Source organism: Macrobrachium rosenbergii, chromosome 12 (genome assembly GCF_040412425.1).
Source record: "Macrobrachium rosenbergii isolate ZJJX-2024 chromosome 12, ASM4041242v1, whole genome shotgun sequence".
Classification (NCBI taxonomy): Eukaryota; Metazoa; Arthropoda; class Malacostraca; order Decapoda; family Palaemonidae; genus Macrobrachium; species Macrobrachium rosenbergii.
Window position 1 is genome coordinate 260,501 of NC_089752.1, and position 18,063 is coordinate 278,563.

At 35.2% G+C, this 18,063-nt stretch overlaps 1 protein-coding gene across 1 annotated transcript in view; it reads left to right on the top strand.

Annotated features, from left to right (window-relative positions):
* LOC136844312 (alpha-1-inhibitor 3-like) overlaps positions 1–14,946 on the top strand; it is a 36,733-nt gene extending 21,787 nt beyond the window's left edge. The window contains exons 17-29 of the mRNA XM_067113285.1: positions 1,290–1,605; positions 2,699–2,927; positions 3,165–3,361; positions 3,859–3,938; positions 6,708–6,814; positions 6,952–7,102; positions 8,041–8,174; positions 9,448–9,552; positions 10,022–10,421; positions 10,984–11,202; positions 11,848–12,084; positions 12,397–12,552; positions 13,133–14,946. Of these exons, the coding sequence (XP_066969386.1) occupies positions 1,290–1,605; positions 2,699–2,927; positions 3,165–3,361; positions 3,859–3,938; positions 6,708–6,814; positions 6,952–7,102; positions 8,041–8,174; positions 9,448–9,552; positions 10,022–10,421; positions 10,984–11,087 (1,823 nt within the window). The 3' untranslated portion in view covers positions 11,088–11,202; positions 11,848–12,084; positions 12,397–12,552; positions 13,133–14,946. The remainder of the gene's footprint in view (positions 1–1,289; positions 1,606–2,698; positions 2,928–3,164; positions 3,362–3,858; positions 3,939–6,707; positions 6,815–6,951; positions 7,103–8,040; positions 8,175–9,447; positions 9,553–10,021; positions 10,422–10,983; positions 11,203–11,847; positions 12,085–12,396; positions 12,553–13,132) is intronic.
* Positions 14,947–18,063: the final 3,117 nt, after the last annotated feature.

Consider the following 18,063-nt stretch of genomic DNA (forward strand, 5'->3'; position numbering starts at 1 on the left):
CACAGGCATAACTGAGAGTTAGTGGCGGCCTTAAAATTTCTTGCCTGGTCGTGAAATGTCACAACCACAGAAGGAATGGGGACCCAGGCCACCCCAGTGGCTAAGTCCAGAACCCAGTGAGACGAAAGGTGCTGGGAAAGCCTTCGGCTCAACATTTATATCCGTTTATGAATTTACTAATTTATTTTTTCTTTTTAGTAAGTGGGATCTCTTCTTTCTGTATTTCCCTGTACTTCCTCTTACTTCTTCCTAATGAACACCATATTCTTTGGAAGTTTGAATTTCTAGTCAATGGCCCCTTTCGTGGGCTTGTTCCATATGATTAGGGTTCATCTACTGAATAATAATAATAATAATAATAATAATAATAATAATAATAATAATAATAATAACTGATTTTCGTTTCTACGGAGAAGCGAAAGTTGCAATTCAAGGATTGCCAATCATCACTCTCGATTGCTTGCCGGACTGTTAACAACCCAGTTATTGTTGTTACGTTTGCTAGGAATGAAAAACAAAGGTTTAATTAACAGATATTTCAAGAAATAATGCGCTTTTCCAAGCACTGTTTAGGTTTAGTCTTACCCATGTTGTCTTTTGCATGAGTTAAACAACTTTCCACCTACTTTTATGATGGAGTCAATGCACAAGATATTTGCTGAACCAATCGTGAGGTTAACTTCAGCTGTGAGTAGACATCACATCACACACAAGCAATATATGTAAATGTGTGTGTATGTGTATGTATATATATATGCATGTATGTATGTATATATATGTATACACACATATATATATATATATATATATATATATATATATATATATATATATATATAACTACATCACGAAAATATGGAACGTGATGAATATATAAATAAAGACAAAATCCACGAAGGAAGGAAACAATGGAGTATTGTAAGGCCTTTCGACTTCTGGTCCTTTACAAGAAGTCGAAAGGCCTTGCAGCAGTCCATTCTTTCCCTTTCCTTCGTGGATTTTGTCTACACACACTTACACACATATACTGTATACATATATATACAGTATATATATATATATATATATATATATATATATATATATATATATATATATATATATATATATATATATATATATATATATATATATATATATATATATGTATATGTGTGTGTGTGTGTGTATGTGTGTGTTTGTGTGCGTAAAGAAGCTAATTACAAACTTCTCCCCCAAAAACTTGATTGATAATTTATGCTATAACACACCAGGGTCGATTCTATTAAAGTTTCCTCTTTCTTTTTTAGACCCTGACTATGGTGATGTGGTTGAAGGTGGTAATACGGTCACCGAAAATGGTGTTGGCGACACCGCATCAGCCGATGAGCCGATGTCCACCGGTGCAGAAACATTACCTCCCACGCCAGCTCCCGAGATAGCTCTCGCAACTGCCGGGCCAGCTCCCGGGGCAGCTCCCGCGCCAGCTCCCGGGGCAGCTCCCGGGGGGGCTTCCAAACCTGACTATGCAAATGAGGGTGCGGATAAAGTCGAAAGTCCGGGAAAGATCGAACTGGAGAGGACGTACTTCCCCGAAACGTGGCTGTGGGAAATAGTTGTTGTCAGGTATGTCTGAGTTCGATCGAATCCCATTCTCGCAAAATACAGGGCGTTGCTGCTCTAAAACCAATACCCCGTAGGGAACTAGTGCCACCAGTATACCTCATATGGTTCACTGTAGGCATTACTTAGGGTTCTGTGCAGCGTTCCTTCCTAAGGCCCCTAGCCGCAACCCCTTTCGTTCCTTTACTGTACCTCCGTTCGTAATCTCGTTCTTCCATCTTGCTATCCACCCTCTCCTAACAATTGATTCATGGTGCAACTGCGAGGTTTTCCTCCTGTTACACAATTCAAAGTTTTACTGTCAATTTCGGTTTCAGCGCTGAATGACCTCATAGGTCCCAGGGCTTGGCCTTTGGGTTCAATTCTACCGTAAATTCTATTCTATTCTAAAACAAATGGTCAATGTCTAATGCAATGAGCAATGGCTCATGATTAGCCAAAAATCTGCATGCGTAAGTGACAGTATCAGGTATGTGTATGGAAGATATTATTATTATTATTTCTTTTTTTTCTATCACAGTGATCCTATTCGACTGGGTGGCTATTATTATTATTATTATTATTATTATTATTATTATTATTATTATTATTATTATTATTATTAACCAAAATGAACGAATCTTTGCTGCAAAAACTTCATGTCCCACTGAAAACTAAAGCCAGTTTCTAGTGTTTTGAATGTCGTATGTGATTACCAGGGAATGAAATTTGTGTGGTATTTGATATCAGAGGTTATTTGCCTATGATTTTTGCTCCTGTAATGAAAACATTTCTAATCATTCCCATCTATTTCTCTTAATATGTTACAGTTTTCAAATTCATTAGGAATCATTTCCGTATGGAAAACAAATTTTTTTTGGCAGAACGCTTTAATTGTCCAGGCGAAAACTATTTAAAATCCGCGAAAGACGCGTTTTTCCTGTGGTAGGTGGCATTGAAATTTTTATTAAACATCTGTGCGAACAGTTATTCATTCCTCTCTTTGCTGTCACGCAGGCCTTTTACCTATCATTAAAGACTTCTGTATGTAATATTTGCTCACCTTGAAACAACATATTAACGAAGCATTCCGAACGCCTTCTGAACCTGTTCACAGCCAGAGTGGCGAGACGGCGAAAGAGGTCCAACTTCCCGACACGGTGACGAAGTGGGTGGGCGAAGCCGTGTGCCTTCACCCGGAGTTGGGCATCGGACTGAGCCCCAAGTCCTCCATCACCTCTTTCGTGCCATTCTTCCTGGACCTCAGTCACCCAGCCACCGCCCGCAGGCACGAGAAGATTCCCATCCTGGTCTCCGTCTTCAATTACTTGACCACAAGTCTGCCTGTAAGTCATTGGCCTGTGAGCGGACTTGCATTAGTTCCAGGAAGGTCTACCTGCGAGTGGTTCCCTCTTCTTGTAATGACCTATAGCCGCGAGTTTTGCTTTTGTTTTTAAAGTACATGAGTGTTATTCTATCAGCCGCGCTTGGGCCCTGCAGATGTATATCAACACTCGCTGCAGAGTGTTAGGTGAACTATTCATGTTAACATATAAACGGAAAAGCATTTCCTTACCCAACAGGTGACCGTTGAGTTGCTGACGAGCGCTGAATACACGGCTCAGACATATTCGACGAAGACCTGTGTCTCCGGCAACGGAAAGGAAGTGGTGAAGTTCGTCGTGGTGCCTCTGGAAGCCGGGGACGTCAACCTCACCTTCAGCGCCTCCATAGACACAGCCGATGGAAGTTGTGGCGGGACAGTTGACGTCGGAAGGAGGTAACACGGAAGAGGAATTTGGGCTGGCCATCTCATTTTGCCAAGTTTGGTTAAAACTATGTTAAATAACGCTTTGCCTTCATGGAATAGATCTGAAAACAAAATAGATGAATTTTACTTAAAGACTGAATAAATCTCACTTGATTTGGCAGGTAAATGAACTATAATATATATATATATATATATATATATATATATATATATATATATATATATATATATATATATATATAAAATATATATATATATATATATATATATATATATATATATATATATATATATATATATATATATATATATATTTACATTTGTATATACAAATAATTTATATATATATATACATATGTATATATATTTACATTTGTATATACATATAATTTATATATATATGTATATATATATATATATATATATATATATATATATATATATATATATATATATATATATATATATACCTCGTATATAATCCCAATCAATGTACCTCATTTCAGCGACACTGTCATTCGACCTCTGAAAGTGAAATTCGAAGGAGTAACTAAAAGATCAACACATGGACATTACTTATGTGGCGGTAAGTGAAGAACTGCTGGAAGATTTAATAGTGGAGAGAACATGTTGAAGAAGAATCTAAGCAGAAGTTACGGGATTATTAAATTCCTTAGCATTAAAACATGGGATGCATGTATGTAAAGGTGTGTGCGTGTATGTATATGTGAGTGTGTGTATGTATGTATGTATATATATATATATATATATATATATATATATATATATATATATATATATATATATATATATATATATATATATATATAGGTTGTAACACGAGTGTATGTAAATATTTCGGAAAATGAGAGAAAAAGTCATTCTGAGCAGAAAATGTTTTGTAAACATATACATTTTAAGGATTCGTTTGCTGGTGAGGTGAATTTTTAAAATAACCGTTCCTCCTTAACGCTGCTCTCGGGAAAGTAAGATGGCGCACTGCAGTCTTAGTAGTCAGGCATATGGGGAGGGGAGATGGATCTGCTCACTTAACTTGTTATTCTGAACAGTCTCGATTTTCCGCCAAGATAAGTGAGTGTTTCCGGGTTACAAGTGTGAAATTCCGGTTTCATTTTGAGAGCAAGGAACTGGAGGTAATACCTTACCGTTCCAGTAATGTGGAATATGCAGATATGATGTTTATTTATGGGTTTTGAAACAGTTCAATTCTCCACTGTTATAAAAAAAAAGGAAATCGGCGATTAGGCTGAAGTGACTAAAATACCTCCAAATCAAATGTATTATTTACATGCTGAACAAAGGGGAGAAAATGAATTATCATAGAAACCTTTCCCATCTCCATAAATGGTTTTCACTGGTCTCCGATAAAGAGAAGAAAAGCAAGCCTAATGGAATCTCCTCTCCATCAGTAAACATCGATCAACGTATTACCTCACACGTCTCGACTGTCGACTTACCCGCGCAATGACTCCTCGCTGCTGGGAGAAAGGGCGCTGGTAGACTGTACAATACATGTACATACACTACCGGGGTCTAAGCGATGACAGGCAGGGCAGCCGATCGCGACTACAGTCTACCCCAAAGCCAAATCGAAGTCCTTCAAAAGAAGGCATCGTGCTTACCCCATGCAAATGGGAAAACAAGCACGTTAAAAAAAAAAAGAAATCCAAAATTGCTCCTCCTCCATCAAAAGTATTCATCACAAACCAGTCAAAGGGAAAAACGCACCTATGAAAACGCTTTCGTCTCTGTCAGATGAAAAAGAATGGGAACATTATTGAAAATTCCCTTTCTTCTTTTGTCCTTGTCAAAGGTAGCCTATTGATACAGTAATCGAAAAAGGTAAAAAAGCTGACATTATTCAAAGTGCAGTATCCTTCCTACCTGCATTCCCTCGTCATCATGAAGCCCTTTGTTAGCCGAGTCGGTTGAGCTTCAGACTGTCATTCGATGGGCCGGAGTTCAATTCCCGCGGCCGGCTGATGAAGAGTTAGAGGAATTTATTTCTGGTGATAGAAATTCATTTCTCGCTATAACGTGGTTCGGATTCCACAATAAGCTGTAGGTCCCGTTGCTAAGTAACCAACTGGTTCTTAGCCACGTAAAATAAGTCTAATCCTTCGGGCCAGCCCTAGGAGAGCTGTTAATCAGCTCAGTGGTCTGGTAAAACTAAGGTATAATTAACTTTTAACTCGTCATCATGACTACCGTCACTATCCAAGTCCTGACTCATGCTTCTTCGATTCCATGACGAGGCGGCAGGACAGAGTGCCCTAGAATTCCACAATCACAAATAAATGTTGCCAAGAAACATTTACACTACTTTCTTTATACTTAAAGCTAATCATTAAAATTAGATTACATGAAGTCTGTTCACAGGTAATTTACTGGTTGAATGGACTGTAATTTTACATTTTTCAATATCCTGCATATTCCTGACTACTCTGACATTCCGCAATCCGTCTTACTTCCCCGTGAGCAGCGTTAAGGAAAAACAGTTATTTTAAAAATTCACCTCACTGACAAACAAAGCCTTAAAATGCATTTGTTTATAGAACATTTTCTGCTCAGAATGACTTTTTTCTTTCATTTACCAAAATATTTGCATAAACTTGTGTTACACCCTGTATATATATATATATATATATATATATATATATATATATATATATATATATATATATATATATATATATATATATATATATATATATATATATATATATATATATATATATATATATATATAATAATTTCTAACTCACATCAGAATCGAGCCCAGGTCTTTCAATTGAAAAGCAAGGACACTGCCCACTAGGCCATACAAGTCATAAAAGAAGTTGGAACCTGAGGGCCACTGCACACAAGGATACCTGGGCAAGCTAACTGCTTGCATACCAGCGTGTTTTCCCCAACTTCCCGGCTCAGCAATGACCCACTTGACAGCATTTCATTCGAATTATCCCTTCTGAGAGTTGATTATTTCCATCATATTCACTCAGAAGGGATAATTCGAATGAAATGCTGTCAATTGGGTCATTGCTGAGTCGAGAAGTTGGGGAAAACACGCTGGTATGCAAGCAGTTAGCTTGCCCAGGTAATTCCTTGTGTGCAGTGGCACTCAGGTTCCAACTAGACTTGTATGGCAGCACCCCTTGCCTTTCAATTGAAAGAACTGGGTTCGATCCTGATGAGTCAGAAATTTATTTCTGTTCCACACATGATTGTGTTTTGATTATTTCTATTATATATATATATATATATATATATATATATATATATATATATATATATATATATATATATATATATATATATATATATATATGGGCAGATGAAAGCGCCTTTACGTGGCCCGTCGAAAGTCATCCTGGGACTGTCAACGGCTCAGATAAAATTTTCGTCTCTGCTTCTGCTGACCTTCTAGGACCGACCCTTGAGGTAAGTCAGAGTCTTCCTAGTTGCTGGTATCAATATAACTGTTACTATAAATGTCACATCTAAAAACTTTGACAGTGCCATTCCCCTCCCCTAACCCATTAGCAGTTCTTGTGGTGAATCATTTGTATCTTTTGTAGAACCTGGGGAACCTAATCCAAATGCCTTATGGCTGTGGTGAGCAAAATATGCTGAACTTTGCCCCAAATATATACGTGATGCGATATCTGGCATCGTCTGGTCAGCTCACTCCCAGCGTCGAAGCTCAGCTTCTGAACTACATGAAAACAGGTAAGCATTTCCTTTTGTCAGTGAGGGAATGTTCCGAAATGGCTAGATTTTAAAAAGTCATTTATATTGCAACATATACATATATGTATATATATACATATATATTATATATATATATATATATATATATATATATATATATATATATATATATATATATATATATATATATATATATATATATATATATATATATATATATACATATATATATAAAGCCAAGTCTGGAAAACTGCCTGTGGTTCATGGCAATTGAAGCAGTACAGCATTTCCGCATCCCTTAAACTCTACGATTATTGGAGGGGTCGATATCGTTCTCGGCTAGCACTGTGCTGGGCCCGTGTTCGATTCTCCGGCCGGCCAATGAAGAATTAGAGGAATTTATTTCTGGTGATAGAAATTCATTTCTCTGTATAATGTGGTTCGGATTCCACAATAAGCTGTAGGTTTATAAAAATGACATTGTAGGTAAAAGACAAACTGTAAATTAAAATATACTTTTGTATCTCAGGACTCAACCATTTCCTAGGTTGTCTTAGCTAAATTAAATACTGTGGACAATAAACTCGGGATCTATGGAAAAGTGAAAATATTTATAATAATAAAATCCAAGTGGATTTTTCTTGACTGTGCCCCGGTTGGGGGCGGGGTTGGTAGGGGATCGGCATGGTAGGGGAGATATGACGCATCCACCCTCCCCCTGCAAACTGGTTTGTCTGCCCTGGGTGGGACGGGGTAGGTAGGGGGACTGGAGGGAAGGGGAGCCATCCACCCTCCTTTTACAAACTTGTTGGTCCTGGGCGGGGTAGGTAGGGCAGACAGCAACTCCAGGTTCCAACGTGCGTAGCAAGCACCACCAAGCTCGTAGCAAATAATTAACAACATTCAATCAACAGAGGCATATATAATTTCAATAAAATACAATTTCTGTTCTATAGGCTACCAGCAAGAGCTGCTCTACCAGCACACTGACGGATCTTTCAGTGCATTTGGGGAATCGGACAGCTCAGGATCTACTTGGCTAACAGCCTTTGTGCTCAAGTCGTTCAGTCAAGCTGATAGTTATATTACTGTAAGTACACAAGCTCTATGAATTCTTTTTGCATACTATGATATATACACACACATAACCTTTCTTTCTCTCTCTCCCACAAACATACACACAATCACACATACCAAGATATATATGTATACTGTATGTATATATATATATACATATATAAATAAATATATATATATATATATATATATATATATATATATATATATATACATACATATACATACATATTATATAATATATATATAAATTATATATGTGCGTGGGTGTGTACGTGTGTGTGCATTATATGAGAGTGCAACGGAATAGCCAAGTTAGGAAGTAACGAAAGATAATGTAATTCCCGACTTTACTTTTCTTTGAGGTAAACTGTGTTGGTGGAATATGAGTGTAGGCAGAGGTTGAAATCGTGCTGAATAAGTGAAAACATAATCCTAACTAAAATATGAAACATAGGCAGTGACTGAAGGTTGGATCGGGTTTGTTGCTCTGAATCCAACAGAAGCGTAAAAGGGGATAAGTCAGTCAAAACATTATATCAATAATATGTCTTCAATGTCTTACGAGCGATGGAATGGAAGGTGTTTTAGAACAAAAGGGCTTTATAAACAGGAGGCACACTACTGTCGGAATAAGTATTAACATATATGGGAGTGTAGTAATGTACATATGAGGGCAATAATGTACCCGCTGACGATATTTTCTTTCGAAGTCACAATAGACTATTCAAGCGTATCATTGTAACAAGGAGTAAAGTTTTTATTCAATTTCTGACCACTAGCTACAATATATGACATTCGTCAGTTATATTTATGTATATATATATATATATATATATATATATATATACCTATATATATATATATATATATATATATATATGTATATATATATATATATATATATATATATATATATATATATATATACTGCTATATATATATATATATATATAATAGCTGCTATTTTGGTGGTTATCATGTGCTTTTGTGAGCTCTCGAGATACAAATCACTAAGCAGCATTTTCTAGTTTTCTGTTTATCAGTTTAGTAGTTTTTTTTTTTACTTTTTTAATAAGTTGGATCTCTTGCTCTGTATTTCCCTCTACCTCCTCTTACTTCTTCTTAATGAACACCATAATATTCTTTGGAAGCTTGAATTTCAAGTCAATGGCCCCTGCGTGCTTTTCCCACATGAATAAGTTTCATCTCCTGAATAATAATAATAATAATAATAATAATAATAATAATAATAATAATAATAATAATCAACTATCTTCATTCAGGTGGATGAAAATCTCCTCCTTTCATCCAAAAACTGGTTACTGTCTCTTCAAAACGGAGACGGGTGCTTCCAATCTGTCGGCTTTGTAATTCATACTGATATGAAGGTAAGTCTGCTATACTCATTTGTTGGCCGTTTCTGTCAAATTATTCTGGATCATTTATGTCCGTCAGACCTTCTATTTCATAACACCCTAATATTTGCCTCGTTTAGCGCTGGTTGACCTTAAGGTCCCTGTTCTTTCTGTTTGCCCCTAAATTCCATACGCCCATCCGTCCGTAATCGGATGACCCCTAATATAAGTATATCCTGTTGCCTGTCATTTATGCTTCAACTGATTTCATTTTCTACAATTTTTCTTTTTAGTTTCTTTTCAGTGAATGGCAACTTGTTCTCCTAGCAAAAGAAAAATAAAGAAAATGACAAACACTATAAATATACTTGTCATTCACCGTGTATTCCACGTTTAAAAACGGGAATAACACATCTTCGAAATGCTTTATAATTTTGTTTTTGGTGGAAATGGATGTCCTGCAAATAAGATAAAACACTGATGACAGCACCTATACTTTCAGGGAGGCGTTGAAGATTCAGGAGCGTCGCTTGCACCGCTCACAGCCTACGTCCTCATATCTCTTCTTGAAGGGAATTTAACAGAGGACGTCCAGGTTATAGCAAACGCTGTCACTTGCATCTCGGCCAACACAAGCAATAGCACCTACGTCAAGGCCCTGACGGCATATGCTCTCTCCTTGGCTGGTGAAAGCAACGCTACAGCTCTGATTTCGGATGTGTATAACACTTTGACGACAGACAGTTCAGGTTTGTCTCAGGCTCTGACGGTTGAAGCTGCAGGCTACCTTCTTCTGGCTATGCTGAATGAAAACCCAGGATCATACGCTAACTGGGCATCCGATATTGCTAAACATATCAACTTATCACACAATGGACAAAGGAGGCTTCGTCTCTACACAGGTTCAGTTCTTCTTGTCGGTGGGGCGGAATCAAACGCTAGTGGTTTAATGACCAGCAGTACCAGTTAATAATATTCATGATCAGTACAAAATCCTTCACTTGTTAACGTGCAATGAAACGGTGGTTGTCATAATATCAAGATATTTCTTGATGTCTTGACATCAAGAAAAAATGTATAGTTGTTTTTATAACTTGAAATTACCGTAAAAACCATGAGGTCATTATTGATTTCATGTTTGGTTATCTCTGAAAGTTTGGGAACTGGTGTATCTCTTTGCTGGAAATTTTCGAACCATCTAAAAGCGTTGATTCATTAAAATTTTAAAGTTATCTGTATCGAATATTTGCGGTATGTGCAATAAAACTCTTCTGTTATATTAAGTGAATTTAAAAATTCTTACCAACATGTAATCTCTTACCATTTTCATTTAATATTCTTTCTAAAATAGATGTAAAATTCATAGATTTTAAAATTCAATTTAACATTGACCTCCCAAACGATTAGATTAAAATATCTTGTATTCAGTGGAAGGGCGCTTATTGGCAATTTGATTTTCGACAGGACACAGTGGTTGCTTTGCAATCTTTCGCAGCCTTTGGCGAAGCCTTCCCACCTTCAGGAACAGCTCTTACCTTATCAGTAACTGCTTCAGGTCAGTCATTTGAGATCATTCTAAATTCAGAGAACCATAACTCTTGTACTTCATACCAAATACATCACAGCATTACCTTTTAACGTTACACAGTGGAACCATCTGGGAGTGGATGTGCTCTCGTCACAGTGAGTTTTTCAGGTCAATCTCACACGTACATATATATATATATATATATATATATATATATATATATATATATAACTATATAACAGTATATACATACATACATAAAAAATATATATATATATATATATATATATATATATATATATATACAAAGAAATAAATTCAAAGTATGCAAGTGTGATTTCAGCTCATATATATATAAATATATATTATATATATATACGTATATATATATATATATATATATTATATATATATATATATATATATATATATATATATATATATATATATATATATATATATATATATATATATATATATATATATATAGAGAGAGAGAGAGAGAGAGAGAGAGAGAGAGAGAGAGAGAGAGAGTTCTTAAAAAAAAAAAAATTTAGTTTTGTTTTGAAATAGCACCGATATACTTTGGGAAAATGCTCTTTAATGCTAAAACAGCAACATTCAATTTGGCAGTTGCAACACTAGCCGACGTAATTTACATTCTCAGGTCAGTCACAAACAAAGCGTTCACGAAAATACTGTTATTTCAGCTACTGAATTTAATCGTATGCAATTGCAAGGATACAGAAGTGATATTGACTTTTTACCCTTAAGCTAATTTAAGATATTTGCATCTTCAGATTACCCACCAGTACAACATCAATGAAAAGCCAGAGAGCTCTGCTTTTACGATGTCTGTCGAGACAAGCCAAGAAAACTGCTCCTCTCCGAGTTCCCTGCAAATTTGTGCTTCTTACATCTATGAGGACTCCGTGTCCAACATGGCTGTCATGGAGGTTGACCTCCAAACAGGATACTCGGCAGTTGAGGACGATTTGAGAGGTCTTATTGCTCAGCAAAGTATTAAGCGTTATGAGGTAATTTTGGTAACCATGAAACTATTTCCTTGAAAGCCTTAACATTTCGATAACTAATGAGAATTTTATTTTGGATAATAATTATGGATTACTTTGACTAATCTCCAGTCCACCTTAATGATATCATTTTGTATAAAGGTGCTCACTGGAAATACATACACTTTTGAGGGAGATATGAGAAACCTTTAGCACTGAGGATATTAAGAATATTACCAGAAATGACAAAATCACGCCAATCTAGATTCATGTTTCACAAGGCCTTTGGGAGCATTCATCAGTTTTGTACAAACCTACATTCTTCACATTGCATAGGTGAGAGATGGGAATGTCTTCCTGTACCTGGAATCGGTCGGTGCCTCCAAAACCTGTGTTTCCTTCCACGTCCAAAAGGACTTTGAAGTCGGAGATATTCTTCCTGGCACCGTCACCCTCTACGACTATTACACACCGGAATTCACGTTGACTCAGGTACTGTATAGCTGTAAATAAGGGGAATACCTAATGATAATTGCTACTGGATCTGATTATTATTAATATTTTTCTTTGTGACTCAGACCCCCCTGACAATTTTGATCGCTTTTGAATCTCACAGGACGTAGTTTCATAATCGTGTCTGGGGGAAAGTTTACCTTCAGTCCCTAGAAAGTATAACCATTTGGAATGAATTTATGAACACCCACTTGAAGAGCCCCTTTTGTAGAAGGATAAAAACACTTTTTATTTAACTGTGCCACCCTTTTTTCGTTGAACACCTGAATTATCAGTAACTCTGTATATCTTTGGTTGATCAAAAGAATCTATTGTTAAATCTTACGGACCTCATGTTATTATTATTTTTCTTGTGACACAAACTCTGACACTTCCTTTGGAGGTTTCCTGAATCTCACAGGACGTACTTCTCTTCATAATCGTGTCTGAGAAAATTCAATTTCAGTCCTTTGTATAAAATATAACCATTTGAAGCGAATTTATGAACACCCACTTGAAGAATTGTAGAACGGTAAAACTGGAGTTTTATTTAACTGTTTCAAACTTCTTTCTGCTCTAGTCATTCGAATTGAAGACTTATGATCTTGTGCGAATGATTGTGCTTGCCTTTGCACTGATGGTAGATGATCATCAGTAATATGTAAAAACAAAAATAAAAAGAAAGCCTGGTTTTTAAAGATTTAATACTGCATTTGTGGAAGGAAAACTTTCAATGTTTTTATTGGTCATACTTGTGATTTCGTTGGACAAGAAGCCTTCATCATTAAGTTTCTGAAGGTACAATTTTTTTCCCTCTCATGCAATAACTCGGTGATCATTTACTTATTTTACGGAAAATTTCCTTCGAAAATATTAAAAAATTAACTGCTAGTTCAACGCTCGTTTTAGTCATTCCAGAAAAGGCCTTTGACAGAAATATCAAGTTTTGTGTCCACCTAGTACGACACTTTTGCCTTCATTTTAGTGGTAGAAGTCACGAGCATATTCTCTTTCCTTCTCTTTTCTTCCCTTTCATAATCTTTTATCTCTTGTTTATTTGCTTTTGATTGAGATTTATCAGTGTTCTCCTTTCACCTTCCAAACTGCTTTTATCATCAGCCACCTCTGATTTTTATTTATTCGAATGCTGACCACTAGTCTAGAACATCCCTGCTTCTGAATGACTCGGTTCCTTCCATTTTCTATGCCATCAAACTCTTCTGTTTGGTTCAACAATTAACCATTTCGACCGTTCTCCTTCATCATTATTTTGAGTGTTTAGTTGGCTTTCATGGTGGAGGAGCTAAAAAGTACTTATAACCCATATTAATATTATTATCGTTATTATTATTCAGTAGATGAAACTTATTCATATGGAACAAGCCCACCAAAGGGGCCACTGACTTGAAATTCAAACTTCCAAAGAATATGGTTTCATTAGGATCCAAAGAATATGGTTTCATTAGGAAAAAGGAAGAGGAAGTAAAGTGAAATACAGAAAGAAGAGATCCCACTTATTAAAAAATATCAATACATAGATAAATAGATAAACATAAAAAATCTATTAAAATGCAAGAAGAATACTATCAGGGTAGTAATGCATTGCATTTTAGCTTGAACTTCTGAAGTTCCAATTGCAATTTACAAGTGATAAAACTTTTGTACTGATCCATCGGATGCTGAGAATATTGATCCTCTAAATGATGCCTCTAGTTTTGCCTCCTTTCTAGACACCATTCAATCAGTGTCTAGTTACTTTGTCAGTGACCTTGACTTCTGCTCTTCTTGGAGTCTTCCCACGTCCAAACGTAGTCAGGAAAAATATTGGATCATCTCTCACTTCGGACAACTTTCCAGAATAAACGGAAATCACGACTTCCTTATTTCTCTTTGGTTTTGGCTGATCTTAGGACTGGTGACTTTGCTGGTAAAAGAGCAGCTCAGTCTAACAACAAAGCAAACATATCATAAAAAAACTTCAACACTGCCTTCTTTGGAACTTCCCAATCTCTGCTTTGCTTCGCCAGATGATGGGTTCTCCTCATGCAATCTGAGGGCCACTGAGAAAATTTCTAAACAAGCAACTTCATCAACCTATTACAATTCTAATTGGAAAACAATTCCAAGATCATGGATCTTGAATATCATTTAAGGCTATCATTAGTTATTATATGAGATCAATTCATGTACTTTACACTGGTTCATTGTAACTTACAAAATGGTTGTGTTAATTTCAATGGTTTTATTATCCAACACTGTCTTTAGTTGAATGTGAAGTTATTTTTGTTTATTATAAAGGATTATCTGTTATATCTTGGTAATAAATATTCGACTAGGATGAATTTTGTGCTTCAAAATAATTCAGATATTATGCAGAATATAAAATGAAATCATTTTCCTAGTTTCATTTAATACCTTCATAAATGTATATAATTTCAACCTTTTTGCGCGTGATAGTGTTAATGTATTTTTGGCGACAAAAAACGAATTGAAGGTTTTCAGAGCGAAAATCCTGGTGCAAGGTTTGAATGGAGAGGGCAAATTTGCAGACATCTACCTCAAAACTACGCTGCTAGTCATGACAAGTAAGCAGCTGTACAATGAAGGCTATAGACCTTTACACTGGATTAATAAGAATGGATGAAACTCTTACAGATTTCAATCGAGATTCCTGAATTTAAAATGAAAACTGTAAACAATATGAAACAAGTAGAAAATGCGCCGAAGTTTCTTCGGCGCAAGTGAGTTTTCTGTACAGCGTATAATGCTGTATGAAATTCTCAGCCACGGCCCCCTGGTGGCCTGTATTGTTGGCACCTATTGCAGTTCCAGACCCACGATCATGGCTAACTTTAACCTTCAATAAAATAAAACTACTGAGGCAAGAGGGCTGCAATCTGGTATGCTTGATGATTGGAGGGTGGATGATCAACATACCAATTTAAAGCCCTCAAGCCTCAGTAGTTTTTCAGATCTGAGGGCGGACAGAAAAAAAGTGCGGACGGACAGACAAATAGCCATCTCAATAATTTTCTTTTACAGAAAACTAAAAATATGTCACCAAGTAAAATTAATCAATAGATATAAAGTAAAATATGGAAAAGTTTGAACATTCGGCAGCTCAAGTAGTTCTCACCACAGTCATCGCACTGGTCGCATTGTAAAATGAAAGGAACTTTTAGCCACAAGGAACAATTCAAACTCATGTAAAACTGATATTTTGTAAGGTAATCCTAAAATACTTTCTCACACTAGCAACTGAATCTCGCTCCTTCTTTAGGAATCTCTTTACACCAAGAAACTGTCGCCTTCCTTAGACAACCAAATTAAACCAACACCATTGTACATTGCCCAACTGCCTGTTACACACACATTCTTCTTTCTCCCATTTTTTGGCATCGTCTTTGAGTATTCTTTTGAAATACCTAGCAGCAGTTTCCTGACACGTCTTAATAGTAAGTCATGCAACACTCTTGTGTGTTTTGGACTTGTTTATCTATGTTACTTCCTGAATTTATATTTCCCTTTTTCTTATAATTCTGCTGTTTGTGAATATGTATACATATAAGTTTATATAAACCCAAGGCAGAATTATATAAAAATTTGTTGCAATACAACTAACAAAATGGAATTTTATACAACTATATAAAAATATATATATATATTATACATATATATATATATATATATATATATATATATATATATATATATATATATATATATATACATATACACACACACACAATATATATATATATATATATATATATATATATATATATATATATATATATATATATATATATATATATATATATATATATATATATATATATATATATATATATATATATATATATATATATATATATAAGAGAATTGAACACATGCGAACGTGTTTCACACAGCTAAATTTCTGACTTACATCGGGATCGAACGCCATGACCTCTCATTTGAAAGACCGGAGTCAGAAATACATACAATGCATATATATACAGTATATACATATCATATATATATAATATATATATATGTATATATATAAATAAATAAATAAATATATATATATATATATATATATATATATATATACATATATACGTTACGACAGATATATGCATATCTGATCTCGAGTAAACATCAAACTCCTTTGAAACAATACAGCTAGCGGCTCTCTTAACCTTTTTAACACTCCGGAGCCTCAAGGGAAGAATGATTTTCCTCACTCCACTCAACTTTGAACCCTGGGCTGCGCTTAACATTTTCAGAACGCGCCAGGAAAGGATGAGGTTATGAAGATGTTGAGGTTCATAGCAACAAAATCATCCCCACACTGTTTTTGGAGTTTCTTACATGTCTCGGAATCCATAAAAATCTCATAATAGCATGAGTCACTGAAATGGGGAAGAAATCCAGTGGTGTCAAGGTGGTATATAAGGTATAATATATATATATATATATATATATATATATATATATATATATATATATATATATAATATATATATTATTATTATTATTATTATTATGTATATATATATATATATATATATGATATATAAACCTATTCATTATTATTAAGGAAAACCAAACCCAAACCACAGGGGCCATCGCCTTGAAATTCAAGCCTCCAAAGAATATTGTGTTCATCAGGAAGAAGTAATAGGAAGTAAAGGGAAATACAAAATGAAGAGATCCCATTTATTAAAAAAAGAATAAAAAATATATTAATAAATAATTAAACAGATAAAAATATCTTAAAATACAAGAAGAATAGTATTAGGTTAGTAATGCACTGCATTTTCGCTTGAACTTCTGAAGTTCCAACTGCACGACATCCTCTGGGAGGCTGTTCCACAGTCCTACGGTGTGAGGGAGAAAGGACCCCTGGAACTGCGAAGTTCGACAGCGAGGCACATTTACTGCAATATTGGTGCTACTGTTAGAAATATATATGCAAACGAGAGCCTTCGAGTAAGGTCCTGAAAGCTCTTGTTTATATATACAAACGAGAGCCTTCGAGTAAGTTCTTGAAAGCTCTCGTGTATATATATATATTACAATTACACCACTGTGGATTTCTTCACCATATCTGGGAATATTGTCGCCCCGTTGACCTTTGCCCATTCATTTCGAACAGAAAAACCTGTTATGCCATTCTCAATGAAACAAATATATTGCAATTTGTTTTCGTCTACAAGCTAACCTATGGAACGCTCTTTTTACTTCTGTATTCTCCTATTATCCCTCAAATGATTACACAGCAGATTTCCTAAAATATCAGTGCAAGTGCTTGTAACAGAAGCGGCGATAGGAATTTCTCTATGAAATTCCAAGTGATTGTTTTATTAATACAAAATAATGTAAAGTGGTATGCAGAAAAATTCACTGCATGTTAATCTACGATGAATTTTTTTAAACCAAATATCTAAACAAGGAAAAGCTTTTGGCATCGGAAATTGCCAAAAATGAGGAAGGACCCTCAGAGTGGACATAAAATTAGAATAA